At 32.7% G+C, this 22,236-nt stretch overlaps 1 protein-coding gene across 1 annotated transcript in view; it reads right to left on the reverse strand.

Annotated features, from left to right (window-relative positions):
- Nucleotides 1-21,347, reverse strand: part of LOC140748329 (homeobox protein aristaless) — a 93,146-nt gene extending 71,799 nt beyond the window's left edge. Inside the window, exon 1 of the mRNA XM_073081171.1 lies at nucleotides 20,835-21,347. Coding sequence (XP_072937272.1) covers nucleotides 20,835-21,006 — 172 coding nt within the window. The 5' untranslated portion in view covers nucleotides 21,007-21,347. The remainder of the gene's footprint in view (nucleotides 1-20,834) is intronic.
- Between the last annotated feature and the right edge of the window lie 889 nt (nucleotides 21,348-22,236).

Here is a 22,236-nt window from a genome sequence, read left to right on the forward strand (position 1 = left end):
GGGTTGCTGATGATGATGAGGCGAACAACTTAGTTCTCAGGAAAGGCAACGCATCTGTGATCGGCTTCTTGACTGACGACCCGCATGGCGGAGTGATCACCATATCAGTCTGACGCACAGGGTCCCGGGTTCGATCCCCGGCCTGACAGATATCTAAATGATGAATTTAGATTTCTGTTTCTGGATCTAGGTGTTTGTGTATTTGACTATGCGTGTGTCCAGGGCACCCACGACACAGGGAATCCTAGTGCGGGGCTGTGAGTGTAGAAATCGTTTTTTTGTTTTTTTTTTCAGGATGTTTATATGGAAAGGTTCTAGATGTCTACACATATGACTATTTACCAAAAGGAATGCTCGTTCCTGCATACATTTCATATAAAAACCACGCATAATAACTTTATAAACTCTCCGAAACAGAACATAACCGTGAGCCTCATTTATCCTGTCCCATTACAACTTGTAACTAGTTAGAAACTACTCAATCACAACCAGTTAATACAAGTACAACGACAAATAACATTTCGACAGTAATCATTACGTTACCGTACATTAGTGGGTGATTTCGGGCGGCCATTAATCCAATAACGTCCGCCAATCCGCGCCTATTATTTGTTGTAACGACATCATTACTGTTAGAGCGGTTTCATACGAATTGGTCCGATATCGGATCACGTTAGAATAGACATGCAAGGTTAGATGCGAAATCCGATGTTGAGTAGGCTCTGAGCTGTAAAGTTTTAAGAAGGAATTTTTAAAGGTGTTGCGCATATCACTATAATTTTCATGAAAGAATAGAAGTTAATTCCATAAAGCACTTTTTAATATTTAAAAATAGGTAAAACCTACATTTTGATTGACACATGTTTAGAAGATAATTGTGAGAATTTTTGAAAACTACATTAGCAATACATATCAGGAATATTAATTTATATACAAACAAAAGTAATATTTTTTTCTCTAGCGATGTTTGTGTAATACCAGATACCATAGCTCAGTATTATCAGGTATAGTCTAACAGCAATACGATATCGGATTGGACGGTATGAAAGCGCTCTTACATCAGTATTTGTGGTCGATCAGTGTCTATAAAGTCATGTCAAGTGAAATTGGATTGCTTTTTTCATTGTTTATTTAAACAACTATGTATATAAATGAAGACGTTTTGTGGTGTAATAACAAAATTGTACTGTATATTTATTGGTTTTCAAGCGGCCATCATTTTGATGGGATTAGTATCGAAAATTATATTAGGTACACGTATAGGGCTTATTATTGGAAATATATTACTCTTATTATAAGTTAGGCAATATAAATTGCGATCCATTATTTTGACCCCCACGGCGTAGTAATCATGATATCAACTACCGGTCTATACAGAGGGACTCGGATTTGATTCTGATTGAAAATACGTTTAAGTGAACAGACGAACAGACAATATTGGTATCTATATAATAATAATAGTAATAAAAACCGTTTATTTCAGAATTAGATTCCATGTTTTAAAATTAAAATGAATTACAAATGTCAACATATAGTAAAATGAAATTAAATTAAATAAATAAATATAGTGGTAGTAACATTTTATCTTAAAATTATGTTAAAATCATTTTCATGATTATGTTTTGTGTATAGTGTATAGTGTTGTGTGTAGTGTTGAAAAATAATTGCACATAAAAATGATGGATTTAACAATAATTTTTATGTGAAAATATTATTTGTGCAATTATTTGAATTTGGAAGCAATAAATAATTTAACATATTTGTAACAGTATTATTTTAATGATATGTAAAGGAAGATGTTTCAAGGCTTTTAACAAATACCTACTCCCGATATGTCTGGGCTCTCAGAATCCTGACGAAATTGGAGGATAATTAAAATTCTGCGCCAACAAAGTCCTGGAAATGACTAACTAAAAAGGTTTACTCGAAAATACCGGGGCTAACTTTCAAATTTACTTATTTGCTACTTATTGTTTGAAAAATATTACTTATTAATACGAAGAGAATATAGACAGATACAAATATAATATAGGTGGTATTTACCTTTCCTATTTCGTTTTCTCGTTCTTTTTTTGATCTTTCGTGTAAATATATTATCTTATATTTTAGTTGCGTGTATTATATTTATGATGATATTAGGTACTACATTTAGAACGTCGAAATTGCTGCGTAAACTTTTTCCTAACAAATTTTCAATAAACTTATATCAATCTTTCTTACCTACAATCCAATCTATTACCAAAAATGAAAATAAGAAAATCATGCTATATCACACTTACTAAACATTACTGTAACGCGTACTACCTCACACTGTCTAAATCGTAACAACCGTACACTTAACGTAACTGAATCGTAATAGCATTCTGATCACCCAAGTCTAGCGACTAATCGTGGCAGTTTCCCTAATTTGCCGCACACACCTAATGTGGTTTTAATACGGAATAGTTCCCCGCAGTTCGGCAAGTTGGGGCAAAAACACCCATTTGCCCACCGTGTGTGGCTTCACGATAAACTAATTTGTCGTGTTTTTAGAAGGAAGGGCTTAGAAAAAATGCGAGGTCGCTGACCGACTCCGCTGGGAGTCTGGGAGGTAGGTTCGAAATTAGGTTCCGAGGTAATTTTGGTAATGTTTGCCCAAAAAATCCAGGTCTTCGAACGTCGATAGGGTGTAAAAAGTTCTGTCGTGAGAGATGAGTTTTAAAATTAAATGACTATTGAAAAATGTTATATACCTACCTAGTACATTTTCCATACTTAAAGCATATGGGCGAGATATAAGTAAGCGATAAATAAAATTAAACATAATAATAAATAAAAATAATAATAAATATTAAAATAAACATAAGCTTATTTAAGCTCACTATCATTGCAAACTATTAAAGGATTTTGGAATGTTTCAAATAGTTAAATAACTGAGCTTTAGACTCTTCAAGCCAAAACTCAACACTAACGAGATAAACTTCTTTAAGACTGAAATGGATGGAGGTAGCACTGCCACATAAAGTCAAAATAATCAATCTATGTTTCATAGTATAATCAGTGTGTGTTTTATTTGTGTTCTAGTGGTGCTAAGAGTTCCGAATGTGTAATTAAAAAGACACATATTGCTTAGGTCATACATTGTCATTCTGGGAGCGACGCGATATCCAGAATCCATATACTCGTACATACATAATATGTGACATATGTGACATCGTGATGGGTTGATAATTATGAATAAATGTAGGTACTCTTTTATAATTTATTCATGACCATCAAAATAACGATTTTTCTGTCAATAACAGCCCTAACACCCAATTATGTAAAGGGTGAATTCAGTGTGATGCGTTTAGTCAGATCACAAATTGAATTTTATTATACGTTAGATGTTCCGGAAGGGTTGCTAATGATGTCCAAAGGACCCCTAATTACACTGTACCGGCAATTTGTTACACCTCTCGAGTGAAACTATTGTTGTAATGTTACAAGTAGTTAGGGGTGTCCTCCTGTTTAAGTAGAATTTAATAGAGAGAAAATTGATTTTTTTATACGAATGCTTAATACTATACAAGAAAATATAAATAGTAGCACAACTGTATTTAATCTAGAAGGCTGTTGGATATGGATAAATGGATTGGAATGAAACTTTTGTTCTATTTCAAGTAGACTACAGATTTCTGTAATAAGCAAATTTTTTTGAACATGCTTAAACACGACATTTTTTAAAACCTTCAAATTCAAGCATTAAACTAGGCGACTCCGAAACACGGAAAAATATATCAAATTACGGTAATTCTGTGACAAATTAAAAACAAATTATAACATACAATGTCACCCATTTATTACGATTGTTATTTGTACAATTATACGCGAACAATAACAACGTAAACAATTCTAGAACACAAGCAAATTAAGCAGAATAATTGTTGCTTGTGCAACCCACAGGGTGTGTGGAAATCTGCATTTTTTATCTATAATAGCCAAGTTAATTTCCCAGTAGATAAACATTAATTACGAAAAGCGATTAGCGGGAACACTTGACACTAAATATAACATAAGTTTCCTAGAAAATGAAACAGCAATCATGTGATAGGGATCGCAGTAAAGTGACAATAACAGAAGACGTATGTTGCTTGCGCTTTGTGCCAAATCGTATTTTAATTAGTTAGATAAGACTAGTCATTAGCTAGCAAATTACCCGAGGAGTTGTTTGTTTTATTTCATTTTTCCTTATCTACTAATGTTGTATCTTGTCCGTCAAATTACCGGAACACAAGGCGCGGTGCCGGTGTGAGCGGAATAACGAGCGGAGAGTTAGGATGTTGCTTGTTTGAATATCGATACAGTAGGAAAGAAGTGTTAAAAAAGGAGATATTAATCAACTCCAGAAAGGAAGAAGTTATATTTTTGCTTTGTATATGCCTTCTGAATTTATTAATGTTAAAACAGACAATAAAAATATCATAATAATTTGACTCTTACCCGGAATATGTATATCATAATTTAAAATAAGAACAAAATTTTTAAATAAGTATAATTATTTCATTGTAGAAACATAATTTTTCGGAAACATTTTTTCATTTTATTTTTTAAATTGTCCATAATTTGCGTAACAAAAAAACAAACAAATAATACATGAATTAGACGTTAACAGCGACAAACAATATTCCGTTTCCGCTCCGCTCTCCGCTACAACTTAGCACCCGCAAAAAGATGTTGATTTGAAGTCATCAAGAGTACTCATTTTATGTGTTTTTATATGTACGCCTTTATGTTTGTTTGAGCGTTTTTGCGCGCTGTAATTGTTTGAATCCCGTTGATGTCGTTAGAATTGCGACAGATTAATGACAAGCGGAATTGTTCGCTCGTGTTTTGGTTACTAAGCGCTTATGGCTCTGCGGCACTTGTGGATTGAAAATGATATGGTTAAAGGGATATTAAATTTTACGTTGTATAAAATTCTAATGTGTTTGATTACTGAATTATTTATAATTAATTTTATTCTTTATCGCTAGCTAGTTTAGCAAATTTAAGTACATAACTGACTTAAGTTAGAGCTAAGTACAAAAATAGTTAATTTCTAGGCCTAGTTAATTGAAAACCATATACCCAGTTAAGCAACAGTAGTCATAGGTAGCATTTGGTGGTAGCAGTAGCATTTTATGATGAACGCATCTGTGTTTTCGGACACGCAATGGAATCGTTATGTCAAAAATAGTCAAAAAAATGAGAGCCTTCAGAATACTGACGTTTTGGGGGTGGTCTGAGTGCTTGTAACAATTTATTGCACAATTTTATGCTTGTGCATGTTGCAAACCCATAAAATATTGTATGTTCCTTGTACTTTTGAAATCGACTACAAAGAGCTCGTAAGAGACTACTTTACCTGAATTACAAAATTTAAATTAAACTAAACCCATAAATTACCTACATTACACAATTTTCACGATATAAAAGCTTTATCTATACAGATTACAAATTATATTTTGCGACAATGCATTCTCTATTTGAGACCTATGATGAACTATGTGGTGAAGTTGTCACTGTACCGATCTCACATGCAATAAGTTCGTGGTTCAATCCCGAGCTCGAGTTTTATTTCTGATCTGGGTCCAGATGTTAGTGAATTCGTCATATTTATTGCTTTAACATTGGATAAAAAAATTGTGAGACAATCTTTAGTCTTGAGAATTCTAAAAAAAATCTCAAGGATGTGTGAAGTCTACCAATTCACACTTGGCCAACGCGATGGACTATGGCCTAATTCACTGTCTGAGAGGACCTAGCAGTGGGACAGTAATGAGTTGATGACGATACATAGTATACAGTAAATTACCGTATATCAATAGTATTAAGTGCCTAAGTAGTGTGGGTATTACAACTCAAATACCCCACCTCCCAAGGTGTTATGCTCAATCCTAATCAACGTCACAGAGTAAAGTGTTTTATTGTATATTAACATTTGAAAGTGTTTCATAGTAGCCACTTCCATACTATCTAAATGTTCTGGAAGAATGTTAAGTATTCCAAAAACCGTGGAATTCCAACATTCCAAACGTTATCGAGGGGCAAGACGGGAGTCGGAATACGGACGGGCCGACATTATTTTTACGACAGACTTTGACAGACTATAGCCAGTGTATCTCAAAGTGATAACTACCCCTACCTATTTTGAAGCAGAAAAAAATCGGCGTTTTATATGGTTTAACCGACGTTAGTGAATTTGTATTTTTCTAATATTTTAAACTAAACATTACCTTACATTACCTATTTGGTTACCTTACACTACGTATTGCTGCCTTGAATATTTAAATAATCAGATGGCTATAATTGAATGATTATGATTTTATGTGAAATTATGAGGAGGTATTAGGTACATACTTAAAATTAATTTTTAAAGTGAGCGGTTAATGAAATAAGTTTGAGAACCACTGGTCTATACTAAATGAGTACACTTTTAGGGGTCCATTAAAAATGACATAAACAATATAAGTAACTACTTATTTATTTTAACATTTTCATTGTTAACGTACTTAATAAAATGTTGAAAATTGATTTTAGAATCGGACAACAATGTAGTGACATAGTGATGACTGAATTAATGAATATTAGGACTGACTAAAGAAAAAAAAATAATATAAAAAGAGAGAACCCTTCAAGGTTTGAGTCTGGAGACATCACCACTTCACTTATTTCTGTTTAGTAAACAATAATAGCGGTAAGCGTTGGTATGTTCTGGCTGGAAGGATATGGCAGAGAAACGTCATTTTTATAAGAAGGATACCAATTTACTCCTTAATGGACAGTATTACACTTGTCGCCTGTCTATGATAGGACTACAATTCTTCTGGGGTTCATTATGGATGAACAGCAGCGGCTACTTAATATCAGATGTACTTCAAATTCTTTTACTACTAATATATAATAAAAAATATAAGGAACCTTTAAAATATCAAGAGGTTGTACACGACCTGCGTTTATTTCTCTTATTTTTTAGTCTGTGGGGCCGCGCGTGCGCCCTAATGGGTCCCCGTGATAACTCTCACTTTCAAATCCTTTTATTTCCATGTCACCCTGAAACTTATGACACGATCATGCAACTCTCACCCTTATTTAGCAATCATAAAGGGTATTTTTGTGTCCTACGATCGTCGGCTCAAATTCCAAAAACATAAGTCATTTGTAGACTTATCAGCACTTTATTTAGAAGCAAGATTTGAATACATCAGGATTGTTTGGATGGTTTGTATTTTTTATGTTAACGCATGTTTTGGATGTTTAGGATTTTTGGGCGATTTAATGAGGCGTGTGTGTTGTTAATAGTAATTAGTTATTTATAACTTGTATAAATTATTTTGGACTAACGTTGTACTAATCGTTACTTTTTGGAAACTATGATCTAATCTTAATATGAGTTCTCAATGAACGAAGAAGTACATTTTTTACTACTTCTTACTAAGTACTAGCTTTTTTTAATTGAATTACTTGCAACTGTCAAATAAAATATTGGAAGTAAATATTTTTAAAAATCTATTTTGCAATAAAACATATGTACCTATTAATATGTAGTAGGCTTTAATCCTATGAAATTGAAAAACGATTAAAAGGTAACAACAGGTCAAAACCTGACCTTAATATGAAAGGGTTTTCATTAACCCCTAAATGCCAGAGATGAATATTAAAAGCCAAATAATTACATTTAATATTAAAGCATTTCTAAAAGGCGTATCAAATAATATTATTATTTATAGACCTTTGCCTTTATTATGAACTAAATAAACACTATTTCTTATGAAATTATAAAATTATAGCAATTTGGAATTAATGTGGCCCTTATTTCTTATTACACGAAGCTATTATGCTAACATGTGCATATTATCCCTTACGCATACCTTAATGCAGAAAATTAATAATTATCAACTTATCCTTAATTATATTTAAATATAGGACCTGCTAGGGGTTCTCCTCCGTCAAATACTGTGGTCAAATACATATTAGAGGTCCGGGATTCGACTCCCATGTTAATCGTAGCTCCATAGTACGATTGATTCGTGTGTACTATAAATACACAATGACACCTAAAAACACCCATAATAAGAACGAAAATCTAAATTTAAAATTTATAACTCAAATACATACTTTGCCGGAGATCGAATGGTAGACTGATATAGCGGTTACACCACTCAGCTTGTGAGCTAAGTTTAGATATAAAAAAATAATAGTGAATCGAAGAATATTTTTATAAATTTTTATCATCACAATTATCAAAACAAAAAGGTGTGAGGCGCGTAAATTAATTTGAAAAAAACCTAACAAAAGTTATTACAAATTCCTAAGAGTGTATTTACGCATAGTTAATTCTTTACTTCTCATTATTATCGGAATTAATATGGAAGACGTGTACGCATTATGATCGTGTAGGGATGCGATGGTGAAATTGTCGATATAAATATCGAAATTTATATCGAAAGCGTAAATTATAGACATACCGTTCAAATGTTGACAATTTTAACGCGATGTTATCGATAATTCCAAATATTTGAAGTAGAAGTAAGTTCCTTTCTTTCGCCGACATATTTCAAAGATTATCCATTTTGCTGAATTGTTATTACCTAAAACATGTACGAGTATTTTAAATTTCGTATTTCGATATATTTTTTCTATGTAACGTAAACCTATCAGCTTTGGTTTCCACATCGAAACAAATATCGATATTTTGGCTTGTACTATTCATCGCATCCCTAATCATAAGCGACTTTTTATCGGAGTGTCGTAATTATAACGCGTTCACATCAAATGCGTTGCTAATAACTTAATAGACACATAGAATGTGTCGGCAAGCTAATAAGAGTGGTGAAGTTAACGGAATAAGTTCGAGTAATAGGAAAAGCTCGGAGAATACCAAAGTAATTTTCACATTGTTGAGCTTTTAATTATGTAATAATTCATTCGACTGCTTCCTGTTATCGTGCCGCGATTATTGTGTGTGCCTTTTTAGGGATCCATGGTAATTTTGTTAAGCTGAAGTGCCTAGTCCATTCGATGGTGAGTGGTCAATTGCCTTGTAGTGAGTAGTGTCTGTACTGGTAATGGTGCCATATACATTGTTTTATAATATTTGAGTTTTTGACTTTTGAGCAAACAAACATGCATTTCATCTATTGGTAAGTGGCTACTGTTGCCCATTGACATTTGTAATCAACCACAGAAAAGAGACAACATGTGATTGGCTACTCATGCGTTCCTACCCCTGAGAACTAAGTTGGAACGTCTCGGATAAGTATGCCTCTCAGAAATAAGTGTTGCGACACACAAAGTCTTACTACTCCTTTAATAAAACAGGAATGGGTTTCAAAGTGGTGCTTTTTGAGTCGAACTATAAAAGATATCTTACTTTTACGGTTCCAACACCTTATAAAGCCGTCCAGTTTATACGAGGGCACTATAATCCGCTCAATATATTACTTTCTATGTGACATTTACGTGCCTATCAATTTCTGTATTTCATGGCTGCAAATTCTATGAAACATTGTCATACTTTATGACAAATATTAATTTAATTATAAGTTTATATTTAATCGATAAAACGTGTAATAAATATATCGAAATAACATGTATTATGGTCGGTTTTTGTTTTTAGAATGTAAATTTAATGGTTTTTAAATAGTCTAAATTTTAATAAGAATACATACAACCAGGAATTTAGTTGTCTTTCGTGCACTTGGCCAATTACCACGTGTGGAAAAAGTTAATAATAACTTCAATTTTACAATAAAACATTAATTGTTCTTTCAACGAGGAAGAACAATTACTGTAAACTTTTAAAAATTCCGTAATATTTTTTTACAATTCAATAAAGTTATAATTCCCATTTAGAATTATTAAATAGATTATAAAACACATTTCGAATTATAAAACGGATTATTATTGTTTAAATGTGTAAACGGATTATTAAAAAGCAATTTAATTTATTTATTAAGTTCAAATAACAGTTTTATGTTTTTATAAATATCTAGGTAATAATTTTATGATAAAATAACTGAAATTAGTTTGAAATTGTTTTTCAATCGGAATTTAAAATTATATATTTAGTCCACTGCTAGGATATTTTCGTCGTCGATAATTTTTACGTTTATTACAAAAAAACCCTGTATATAAAAATATATGGCTGCAAAACCTGTATTAAAGTAATACTGCATTTTCGACGATTTACATCACCTTCTCTACAATTACACGCAATCTATAAACCTTAAGTACTACACATGTACCTAAACGTCGATAGTTTGGGCGTGTATCGATATTAATTCCCTTTTTTCCACGCAATTAAAAGCAGCTGTTCTATGGAAGGTATTGGTAAGCAGAGCAACGTTGTATTAATTAGTTACGATGCTATGCGAGCCGCGCATAAATATTTGTGATGCAAAACGTATTATGATACGGGTTAGGCTCCTTCTGTCAGAAATGATTACGTTGAAATTTTGTTACGCTTGGTTAATATTGTTAAACGTCAACCATTTTAGGTAAATAACGCTTTTTACATAGCTATACGGGTTCCCTGTTGTTTTCTGTTGAAGATATAAATTAATCAATTATAATCTCAGTGGACACAAACCTTTAATTAATACACTGTATGTTTGAAACTAACTCTTATTTTATTGTATTAAAAAAATATAACAATTGAATATATTTTAAGAACATTATTTTCAATATTAAGTAGCGAAAATTCATATATTTTCTCTAACTTTGTTGTATTTTCCATATTTTGTTGATATTGTAATTAATATACTATTTTTAATTTTTTTTTAATATTATGTATTTATTTATTTATTGATTCCTTTATGTCCATAAATTGTAACTGTAAAAAATATATTTATCCATCATCAGTTTTCGTAAATAATATTTATGGTGTAACTTTAACATTAAGCTTTCAACGTAAAGACATTTGACGTAACTGACCGAAGCCGTTAGCGATAATACGATGGGTTAGGGGAAGAAAATTGTAGGTTCTCTATCCTTCCCTACACATGGACTAGAGTGATAGATTACTGCTTGTAACTATTTTGTAGACACCTATAAATTGTGAGGATAAAGGTTACCGTGCGTAGGGTAACTTTTTCAATAAAAGCTACTTGATTATATAGGTGAGATCGGTACTTAGGCATATACGATAAACACATAGTAGATATTCCTACTTTCTTTGACAGACGGTTTTTAATATGAGCAAAAAATAGGAACTCGGTATGTTTTTTTTACCGTCATTCTTATTTATAAAATTAGTGAAAATTCTATAATAATACCAAAAAGAAACAAAAACATAGTAAAACATGATTTTTAGGGTTCTGTACCCAAAGGGTAAAAAAGAAACCGGGAAAATGAATAACGGTGAAAAAATGGAAAATGAAAAACCTCCATGTGCACTCGCACATGTCGACTCGTACTTGGCCAATTATTGTGTATAACAACACACACTTTCATTTGAACCAATATGGGTATCCACCCAATTTTAGGATTTTAAATTAAGGATCCCTTAAATTTAAAGTAAATTCGTATTGAATAAGGGATCGCTTTGAGCGGTCAGTGCTGATGATGAAAGAAATAATTAAATGGCAACACTACAATTACGAAGATAATATTGCATAGGTACTATATTTATTTATTTATTCATTTATTTGGCAATCAAACAGCGTTACACATCGATAAAAGAAGATTACAATTTGTTACATATAATATGGCCAAAAATGGCAAAATATACTTAAAAACTACGGCATATAGAATATTTGTTAACATACTTATTATTTATTTTTTTATTAGTACCTAAGTCTAAGTACATTTGACATTTATTACAGTCTAAGCCGAAGTAACGTTTGGTTTCGCGCATTCTATTTATATCCCACAGCTGGGAACCACCCTGCCCGCAACTGAAGAAGCCTTTTTCTCCCATGATATCCAATGATAATAAAATAAAAATGTCTATTAAATTATTATAATGTCAGCTACATTAGTACAAATATTTACATGCAAATATTTTAAATATGCGTAGATGGTAATAATTAATGATAATACCACAATAAGCTAGCGAATATTAAATACGTAAAGTTTATTACGAAGTATTAATGAGGTACGGAGTATTAAATAATATTCGCATTTTCAACGCGTATTTTTTAAGGTAATATAAAACTCAATAATGTACATTCTAATGTTAATGTTACATTAATATGCAAGCCACCTTTGCCTATCATAATGGATACATGAACAAACGATTAATTGAAATGGCAACACCATTAATATATTGTCTATGGCTGTTGTGAAGTGAATTGTGGCGCGAAAAAATGTTAAGAATTTAATCAAAGTATGTTTAAAGGTGTGCTTTTTCGCCGAATCTTTTTAACTTTTCATTATTTTTAATTATGTACGAGCCTTCATGCGTGAGTTTTGCAATTTATACGGATTATAAATATTTTATTTAAAGGTAATTTTATCTTACTAAATTATGTCAGTTCCCGTCAATCCCATTTTTGTACGAAAATTCTGTCCCTTCAATTCTTTTTCAAGGTCAACAAAATACAAAAAGTTAAAAAATATGTTTATATTAAATTACCTAAAACTTTAAAATATGGCAATTATTTTAAATGCTAGTCAGAATTAACTTTGTTTATTAAAACAATATTAAAAAATAAGTAGATAAAAATAATGTTTAAGTAAATAAAAAAGACAAAATAAGTCGAGTAAGTAATTTGGGGAAATTGTCTTTTCTGGTAGGTACCTATTTTATTAGAATAAATTGCTTTGTCACCTTTTGTCACGTAAGCTCATTGTAAGCTTGAACAATGCGGTTGTAAACTTAACCATTCGATATTCATACTATAAGTTCTCGATTTTAATAAATTAAATGTATTATAATATTATTTTCCACTTTCGTTTTAAAATTATAATTAATAGTTAAGCTATGGTATAATGAAAACATCTGTAAAGTACCTGTTATGAATGTCTATTTTAATGATAAGTTTTAATTACACTTTTTAATACGTATGCATAAGTAACGCTAGGAGTTTACCGCTTTCACAACATCTCAGTAAAGTTATTTAAAATTTTTTAATGGATTGTTTGATAAAAATCCTTACATTATTTACAATTTACATTTATTTCTCAAATACATTAACGTCTTTACATGTAAAAATTGAATCAGGCTTTTAGTAAAACTCATGTTGCCAATAAACCTGCTCTAAGAGATAGCTGAAATGCCATATAGGTATACAATTTTGTAAAAAAAACTTCACATATTTGATATAAAAAACTCCTAATTAAGTTACGACAGATGTCAACAAACCCATACGTCTTTATAGAGCACTTTTCACGGAGCAATAGAGGCACAACTCGATAATTCAAATTGAATCGAGTTCTCAAGGTAGGGGCTGTAATTAATAGCTTTAATTTTCCGCACCAAGGGAGCTATGTTTTGCAAGTCAATTCCGAGCTAGCGGCCGTATAGATCGCAGATAGGGACGGGAGCCACATGCGTTGTATAGCTTTTTTATCTATTGTTAACTATATATACATAATATTGTATTGTTGTCTGTAGCTTAATTTTTTTGTTATGCGTACACAAACTTATTATAAGAACTCATTTTATTATTTTTGTCTGTTTAGGTATTTGTGTGTTTATTTGTGTGAGTTGGTGTTAGAAATTAGAAATTACTGAAACGCTTTCTACACACACAGCCCCACACTAGGATCCCCTGTGTCGCGGGTGCCATGGACATACACATAGACAAGTACCTACACAAACACCCAGATCCAGAAACAGAAATCTAAATTCATCATTTAGATATCTGTCTGGCCGGGGATCGAACTCGGGACCCCTTGCGCATCAGACCGGTATGGTGACCGCTCTGCCATGCGGAATGGATATATAATGCTTGTTGATACGAAACATTTTTGTTTTTTTGTATTAAATAAGTTTTTAGGCGGATGTTTTGTGGAAAATATTAATACCCTTTTTAAAATCCACATCTTTCTTGCATTGTGGGTGCCACAAACACGTAAACACCCAGAACCGTAACAAGCATTTTTTTAATATAGTCCGCGCCAAACTGGTAGTCCGCTCTAAATATATGTAGAAATGATTCGCGTCGCCATAGCAAATTGTGGGACTACACCTGCTCGCAACAACTTCAGATCGGACTAGCAGTTTGGCGCGGATATACCTGCCTACATTTAAAAGCCAAGCATCTTTGACTTTTCGTATTGAATAGAGTCCTCAGTGGTACCAACGCATGTGTGCGTGACCGTCACATATCTACTCCTAAATACTATCCCACTGTTGGGTTCGGGTCTCGTCCCTGAATTTGTGGCGGTGGAAGGTTTTGGATGCCGGCTTACATATGAAGCGACCACCCTAGGAGTGGTAATCCATCTGTGATAATCTGTAATCGGATTCAAGTATAACCTTTTTTTATAATATAGGAGCAGCAGACGAGCATGCAGTCCACCTGATAGTAAGTGGCTACTGCCGCCCATGGAAATCTGTAATCAACCCCAGATCGAAGTCGAACCACAAAGGGTTCTACCACCTTCAAAACCTGATTTATAATTTACATGGGTTTGTTACTGATGTCCATGGGCGGCAGTTTTCCTGCTTCGCCTCCTAGTTTCCTACATCAATGTTCTAAAAATAACTTAAATCAAGTACCTAATATATTTTAATGAGAAAATTACTTCAAACTTTCAAAATAACGTTATCAGTATCCGGTGGGTAACATAATAGTAATTTTGACTATAAATTAATTATTTTTCCTTATACAGCCAATTTAATTTAGAAGTAAATGAGGTAAATAGATAGGAAAATTAAAAGAATATAAATTAAACGGATGAGAAATGTAATTTATATCAATTTGCAATTACATTTCCAATTACTTTTGAATCGTCAATAGTATTTAATTAATCCATGGAAAATTGCACATAGATACACTTCATCATCATCATCATCAACCCATTACTGTCCTACTGTTCGGGCGGGTCTCCTCTCAGAATGAGAAGGATTAGGCCATAGTCCACCGCGCTGGCTAAGTACGTTTTGGTATGGTTTTGGTGAACTTCACATACCTCTGAGATTTTTTATTTATTTTTATATATCTCTCAGGTAGGCAGGTTTCCTCACGATGTTTTCACCGTTTAAGCAAGTGATAATTAATTTCTAATACGCACATAATTTTGTAAAATCAGAGGTGCGTGCCTGGGGATTTGAACCTAGGACCCCTCGATCGAGAGGCCGAGTTTCTTAACCACCAAGTTATCGCTGCTTAGATACACTTACCTAATTTCAAATAAACGAGGTATTCCGACTTAGACCTCAGGGATAGTAATGGGGTACCCTCGGGTAGATGAATGTTATTAGTATACCCGTGATCCTGACAAAGGGCGTCCATAGGAACAACGTGGGGTTATAGCCGGTAGGCGTCCGGCATATCGTCTCCGCTGACCCCGCGGCTAAGAGGAACCCATGCAGAGTTTTCCCACATAAAAAGAACTAGTACTTAATACAACTGTGTCTCAGAACCCTAAACCTATCAGAGATAACGATCTGACATTGAGAGAGTTTCGGGTTCGATTCGTGACAGGCAGAGGTCAAAATAATTTTATATTTCTGCTCTGTCTGTTTGTTTGTGTTCCTATCATTCCATAACAATTCATAACCATAATAAGACGAAAGTACTTTAAAAATACCTCAGAATCTTCATTTTATTTATAAATTTTCCCTTAATATTAGATTTTTAAGTAAGTTCGTTAAAAAGTGTTTTTAATACAAGAGCTTACCTTAATGGTACATAATTGTTATTACCTAATAACTACTGATATATTAGTAGTTTTTTAGTAGTTAGAATAGCTTAAGAAGCGCACAGTTAACGTGTAGTTCGTCTGCACCTGTCTCTAAACAGCCCTCGTATTGAATTTACCGCTGCAATCGGTTAGCGCAGTTCAATTTAATTCCGGAAGCGTCTAGTTAGGGGTGAGTGACGTCACGGGGCTGGCACGGAGGGGTTGAAACTTGCGGCATAGAGAACTATGATACGAAATAATAAATGAAAAGAAGTGATTTTTTGTGATATTTGAGGTAATTTTTGATAAAAATGAATTTTACTAATTATTTTATTTCAAGTAGGTATGTGTGCTCACGAAAATTTAAAAGTTAAAATACCTATTTATTTTTAAAAGCTTCACGAGTAATAGTTTTAGTAGTACGAGTAGTAGTTGTGGCTTTTGGGCTGCAAGGCTTGCTCAAGAAAAACCATCCATACGTACATACGGCCCAGTACCCTTGGTATGAGTATTTACGTTTTTACAAAAATAACTGTTTTTGTATTTGTTTACGTATTTGCCCATATATTTCTAATGAACGCCCCTAGCGGACTGTATCGCAACTGATTGGAAATGTATGGGCATATATAACTCATACTAAGGGTACAAGTATTGAATACGTTTCTAGATTTGCAAGAAAAACAAACATGCTATCAAGACCATGACTATCAAGTGTCGTTTATACGGATCAATAGGACCAACATTTTCTAGGTTAAGTTTTGTTTTGTTATTCTCCTGAGAAATATTTTTTGGACACGATGATTTATCTTACATTTTTTAATAATCTTTACTAAAACCTTACCTTAATTATAATAAATAGGTAGTACGTACAATATACAAGTCTAACAACATTTCAGGTCATATATAGAGTACGTAGGAAATCGATTCATACATACTGCCTGGCGCACACTAATTACTATGATTACTCTTATAAATTATAAGTAATTACTAATGTAATTTGTTGTCATCATTAAAAGATAAAACAATTTTATCGCCCATACTAGGTGTCACGGAAATGCAATAAAGCAAATTATTTTAATCACCGTCTACATTGTTCTTATACTTGTTCTTATGCGAGTTTAATTATATTATTGGAATTATTCTACTAGTGCATTCTGTTTTTAGTAGAATTGTTCTGTTAAGTAAAGGTGTTTTGGAAGGTGGTAGAACTCTTTGTGGTTTGACTCCGGCGGCACCACCGCCACACCTATTTCTACCTAATAACAGCAGTGTTAGGCGCTGCTGTGTTCCGGTTTGAAGGGTGTGGTAAGGGAGACAGACTTTTCCGAGGCATTCCAGCTTAGTCCTCAGGGGTAGCGGCGCATCTGTGGCCGACCATAGGTGGGAATATCTAATCCTATCTGGGGTTGATTAAAGATGTCCATGGGTGGCAGTAGCCACTTACCATCAGGTGGACTGTATGCTCGTCTGCTACTCCTATATTATATAAAAAAAGGTATCTACTACTGCACCTAGTAGGTACAGTACCCTTACCATGAGTTTTTAAGTTTTGACAAATATGACTGTTTTGGTATTTGTTTACGTATTTGCCCATACACATTCCAATCATTCCCTAGCGGATTGTATCAGAACTATAGTGTCAGTAACGTAACATTAAATGTCTAAATTGACAAAATGGCGCTTTATGTTTTGTTTCTCTTTTTTGCGAACATGTGAGGCAGACAAAAAGACTTGAGCACTTACTTATTGTTACGTTTACTCAGTGTACTGAAGCAAACGGAACAGAATAATGGATTGATTAAACGTAATGTAAAATTGTGGGATATTTTGCAAACACATGGTAACGTACACAGGTATAGTACCTACTATGCCCAATTAAGTGTTTTGTCTTTGTTGAGTATTAAAAATATTTATAATTATTTCTAGTCCAAAGTTATTTTTAATTTAATTTATTTTGTTAAAGAAAAAAAACGTAAAAATATTGCCCATGTTTGAAATAAAAAATCGGATGTTCAAGATTTCGTAAGTCCTATAGAAATATAATTATATTGTAATAGAAGTATCTACCTACTCATCTTCAGAATTTCCAATTAAAAAACTTGCAACTAGTATTAGATACGATAATAAATTGAAAGAATACATAAATAAGTACATAATAATAAGAACCTATGCTATTATATTCATTGTTAGAAATCTTTATTAATATTAAGTGAACTTTCAAAAATTTAGCTCTACCATATGTTATGACGTTTTATCAGTTTCTAACTTAGCTAAACTTAATATGCACCAAAATGAATATTGTTACTATAACCTACCTCGTTCAAAATTATTAACAAAACTTAACTTTGAAAATGATTACATGATATACATTAAATCACATATAAGGAAAATATTCAAATTAACTGTAATTGCACTTAATTTCAATTACAATAATATAATATTAATAGCAGACACAATAATATTATTTCGAACATTCATATAGGCTTACTAATTGATTTATTTATAGAATTGTTATCACATTAATAATAAATTTATTAATTTTGCTTAAACACAATTCTGTATAGAACTTGTAAGTGCATTGTTACTATAGGTAGGGCATATTTAGCATGTATTCTACGCTGTGACTACATCAAAAAATCGCTCTAGTGAAGAATTTTGAATGTATGTAACCTAGATTTTGGCAAGTCTATCCCGAATCTTGAAATAGTATTTATTTGAAAGTAGATAAATAATAATAACACCTTTAATAAGCAATAGATACCTAACTACTTAGCTCGTTTTATCACCCTTATCTTTTGTAGTAAACTCAAGCTAATGTTGAAAGAGTGGATGCTACATATTGCTACTATCTCATGAACAAAATAATCTTCATCATCATCAGCCCATTATTGTCCCACTGCTGGGCACAGGTCTCCCCTCAGAATTAGAAGGATTAGGCCATAGTCCTCTGTGCTGGCCTAGTGTGTATTGGTAGACTTCACATACCTTTGAAACTTTTTTTTTTTAGATTTCCCAGGTATGTTGGTTTCCTCACGATGCTTTATTTCAGCGTTTAATCAAGTGATACTTAATTTTCAATACGCACATAACTTTGAAAATACAGAGGTGCGTGCCTGATATTCGAACCTCGGACCCTTCGATCAAGAGGATGAGTTTCATAACCAAAAGGCTATCACTGCATGCAACTTAAGGCAAGTTGGTCACATATACGGTGACTAGTTACCACAAATCATAATTCTATATTATTTATTTATATATTGACTTATAATTAAAGTGAAATAATCTCATCTCATTTTACCTATTAACAGTTACCGGTCATAGGTACTTGGAAATGTAATATGTTATTGGCCCTGATGGCCAAATAATTAATAGATTTAATTAAAATATTTGCCTATAACCAAATAATATACTTACAGCGTATATAATAAATAATGAATTTACATTGAAATTGACCGCAGATAAAACAAATTTAGTTATAGTTACTAGTAATAATGACTAGTTAAATAAATAGGCAAAAGGTAAAAACAAAAACACCGCATATTAACCGCTTTATTAACATTGAATGTTTTGTTTATGTAATAAATTCCATACAATTATATAGACGTTATACATATACGTTAAATATATATGATAGATATATTTCGCGCCAAACTGCTAGTCCGCTCTGAAGTTGCTATGGCAATGCGATTCATTTCTATATTCAGAGCAAACTAGCAGTTTTACCCGGACTGTACCTATCTATAAAGCTTTCAGAATAATATATTAATGGTAAGTTCCTACCACCCATGTAAATGTATCTAATTGACTGCGAGTTAGAGTTGTGTCTAGTGAGTCACAAGCGTGTGCTTCTTTTGAGGACTAAGCTGGAACGCCTGATGTACGATCCTTGCCTTATCAAACTTTTCATGTCCGATGGGACTTGCTTGACACTTAATAATGTTAACAGAGTAAGATATAATATTACAAATTTGCTGTCATTATAAACATGTATATAGAGGTACATACAATTTGATACGATTATGATTACACAGTGTAGGTACTAAATCGTATATTTGTAAAAGAGAATCCATTTCTAAAAAATCCCAATAAGTTATTTGTTAATTCTTAAAAATTAACAAAACAAACCATACACTCAAATAGTTATTAACACGGCTTACATTGCCTTATATAAAAATAAAATTAAAAAATGAAAAATATTGAATGTGTATATTTTTATGTACCTTTCTATTGAATGTTTTAAATACCATACAAAGAACCTGAATAATTAAGGTTGACCATAGATGTATTGCTACCTTAGTAAGTTATAATCTTAAATTAGAATAAATAATTTTTAATATCTTACTATTCAAACAAGAACACAACAGCTTATAACATTGTTTTAAGACAGACATAGAAATGGCAGTATACCACTGTTCGACCTGCGAAGATTTCGGCTATCTTCAAAAATAATTTTGAAAAAGAATTTTGGTGATGGCTAAATATTTAACAAGATATTCGTGCCTAAAGAAGCACACTTTGGAACTTAGGTTAGGCTTGTACAAATATTGCCTAAGTATATGAAAAAGAGTAGATACCTACAGTAATAAGTTAAATAACTCATACTACAAATAATTTAATAGATCCCAATAACATTTATTAATACAGCTTATAGGTTTGCTGCTAATAAATCGAAAAAATAAATCGACTCTACATTCTTTGTAGTCTTATTATAACAGAAAAATGAACAAAATAGCCTTGAGGTAAATTTGTCACGAACTCAAATAGAAAGAGTCCACCTGAAAACCTTTTCAAACTGGAATTTATAAGCCACACACATAAAGATGTGTGTTTTTGAAATGCCTTTTACTGCATGGCCTATACACCAACTAAAATCCATTTTATTTATAATTTAATTAATTTCATTATTTTCTTTAATATTTACATTTATTTGGTGAGCAAGGGACAGAAGGTAAAATGGGCATTAAACTCAAATAGGCAAAACTGATAATAATCGTCCATTACAAATTGAGTAAGGTAAATAAATTGTAAATTAAACTTACCATCACTAGTATTAGCGTTGCCGTCGGGAGTGCGTTCGTCCTCACCACCAACAAGGTTCCGTATACTGAAGGCGCTGGTCTTCTTCGTCACCTCAGCGGTCACGGTCACCTCCTGGCCCTCCTCCCTAACCCCTGGCAGACCCTCGACCTCTCGCCGAGTCGTCAAGTCCATCTTTAAAGTCACTCGCGCTATCCGCTTCCCGTTTCGAAGTCCGTTTCACTGTCATTTTCACATCGCGCCGGCCATTTTCGAACGTTCCGAATTCAAAATTTGTTGCCACAGATTATTTATGATTTGTTTTTATTTTTTTTTTTGTTTTTGTTTTTGCAGTCTTTTCACTGTTGAGTCGACAATCCAAGCACACAGTGTAGTGCACACAAGAGTACGGTAGAGTATAAAGTATTGTTAAGGTACAGTTAGTATAAAAAGTGGAGTTAAAGCACGTGACAATTTCGCCGGCGGTTCGCAATATTCGCGAAGCCACAACGCGCGTTAACACCGCGGTAGCGAGCGCGACTGGTCCTCTGTCCTCCTCCGAGCTCGGAGCGCGCGTCCCTCCCTACGCCTACCGAAGCCCCGCCCACTCGACACGACTCGATTTACGATACGACTTTTAGTCGTCAATTACGACGATTTTTTCACACGATCTATTTGCTTTAATGAGCTGTAATTGCGTTTATCGATACGCGATTACGGTAACCGTTTACGTTTTTCCGACTAAATAGAGTCGGTGATTTTCTTACAAAACTACCTATGCAGCTGTTGTGGCCTACAAAAAGAAATTACCTACAATTTACTTACATATTCTGCAATATCCATTTCTAGTATTTTCGAAAAGCTTATTAATTATTTACGGTAGACTTTATACAAACATGTTCATACTTATATTTTAAGCAAGAGATCTCTTATTCAATTTATACTTACGTATAATTTATTCAAAACTCTTAAAGAGAGCCTTTTATTCTTATACCTACAAAGGTACACACGATATGTACTATACCTTTGTAGGTATAAGAATTAATTTTATTTTTATATTTGATCATTTTTAAATATAAAAAATCTTAAAAAGTATTAGTAAAAAAATACTTGAATTTATTCTTATGTAAACGAGTTAACACTTTAAGGAAAATGAAAAAAGTATCTAGTTATTTTTTAATTTGTAGTAAGAGCCAATACGTTTATTACAATTAAGTCACATAAATAGAGATAGCGTCGGAGGCGTTTCTGCAATTGGATTTGAATATCTGGCAACTAACTCTAGGGTCGCTGTTTGTTGATTTATTATAAAATTTCAATTGTACCTATTACAAGTAGGTACCAAACTTAGTATAGTATAGGTACCTAGGTACATAAGAACAACCCTTCGTTGTTTTTACAGCTTATTTTCTATGTAGAGACAAT

The sequence above is a fragment of the Epargyreus clarus genome, unplaced genomic scaffold (genome assembly GCF_041222505.1).
Source record: "Epargyreus clarus isolate Ecla_fem2 unplaced genomic scaffold, WU_Ecla_fem_2.2 ptg000015l, whole genome shotgun sequence".
NCBI classification, from domain to species: domain Eukaryota; kingdom Metazoa; phylum Arthropoda; class Insecta; order Lepidoptera; family Hesperiidae; genus Epargyreus; species Epargyreus clarus.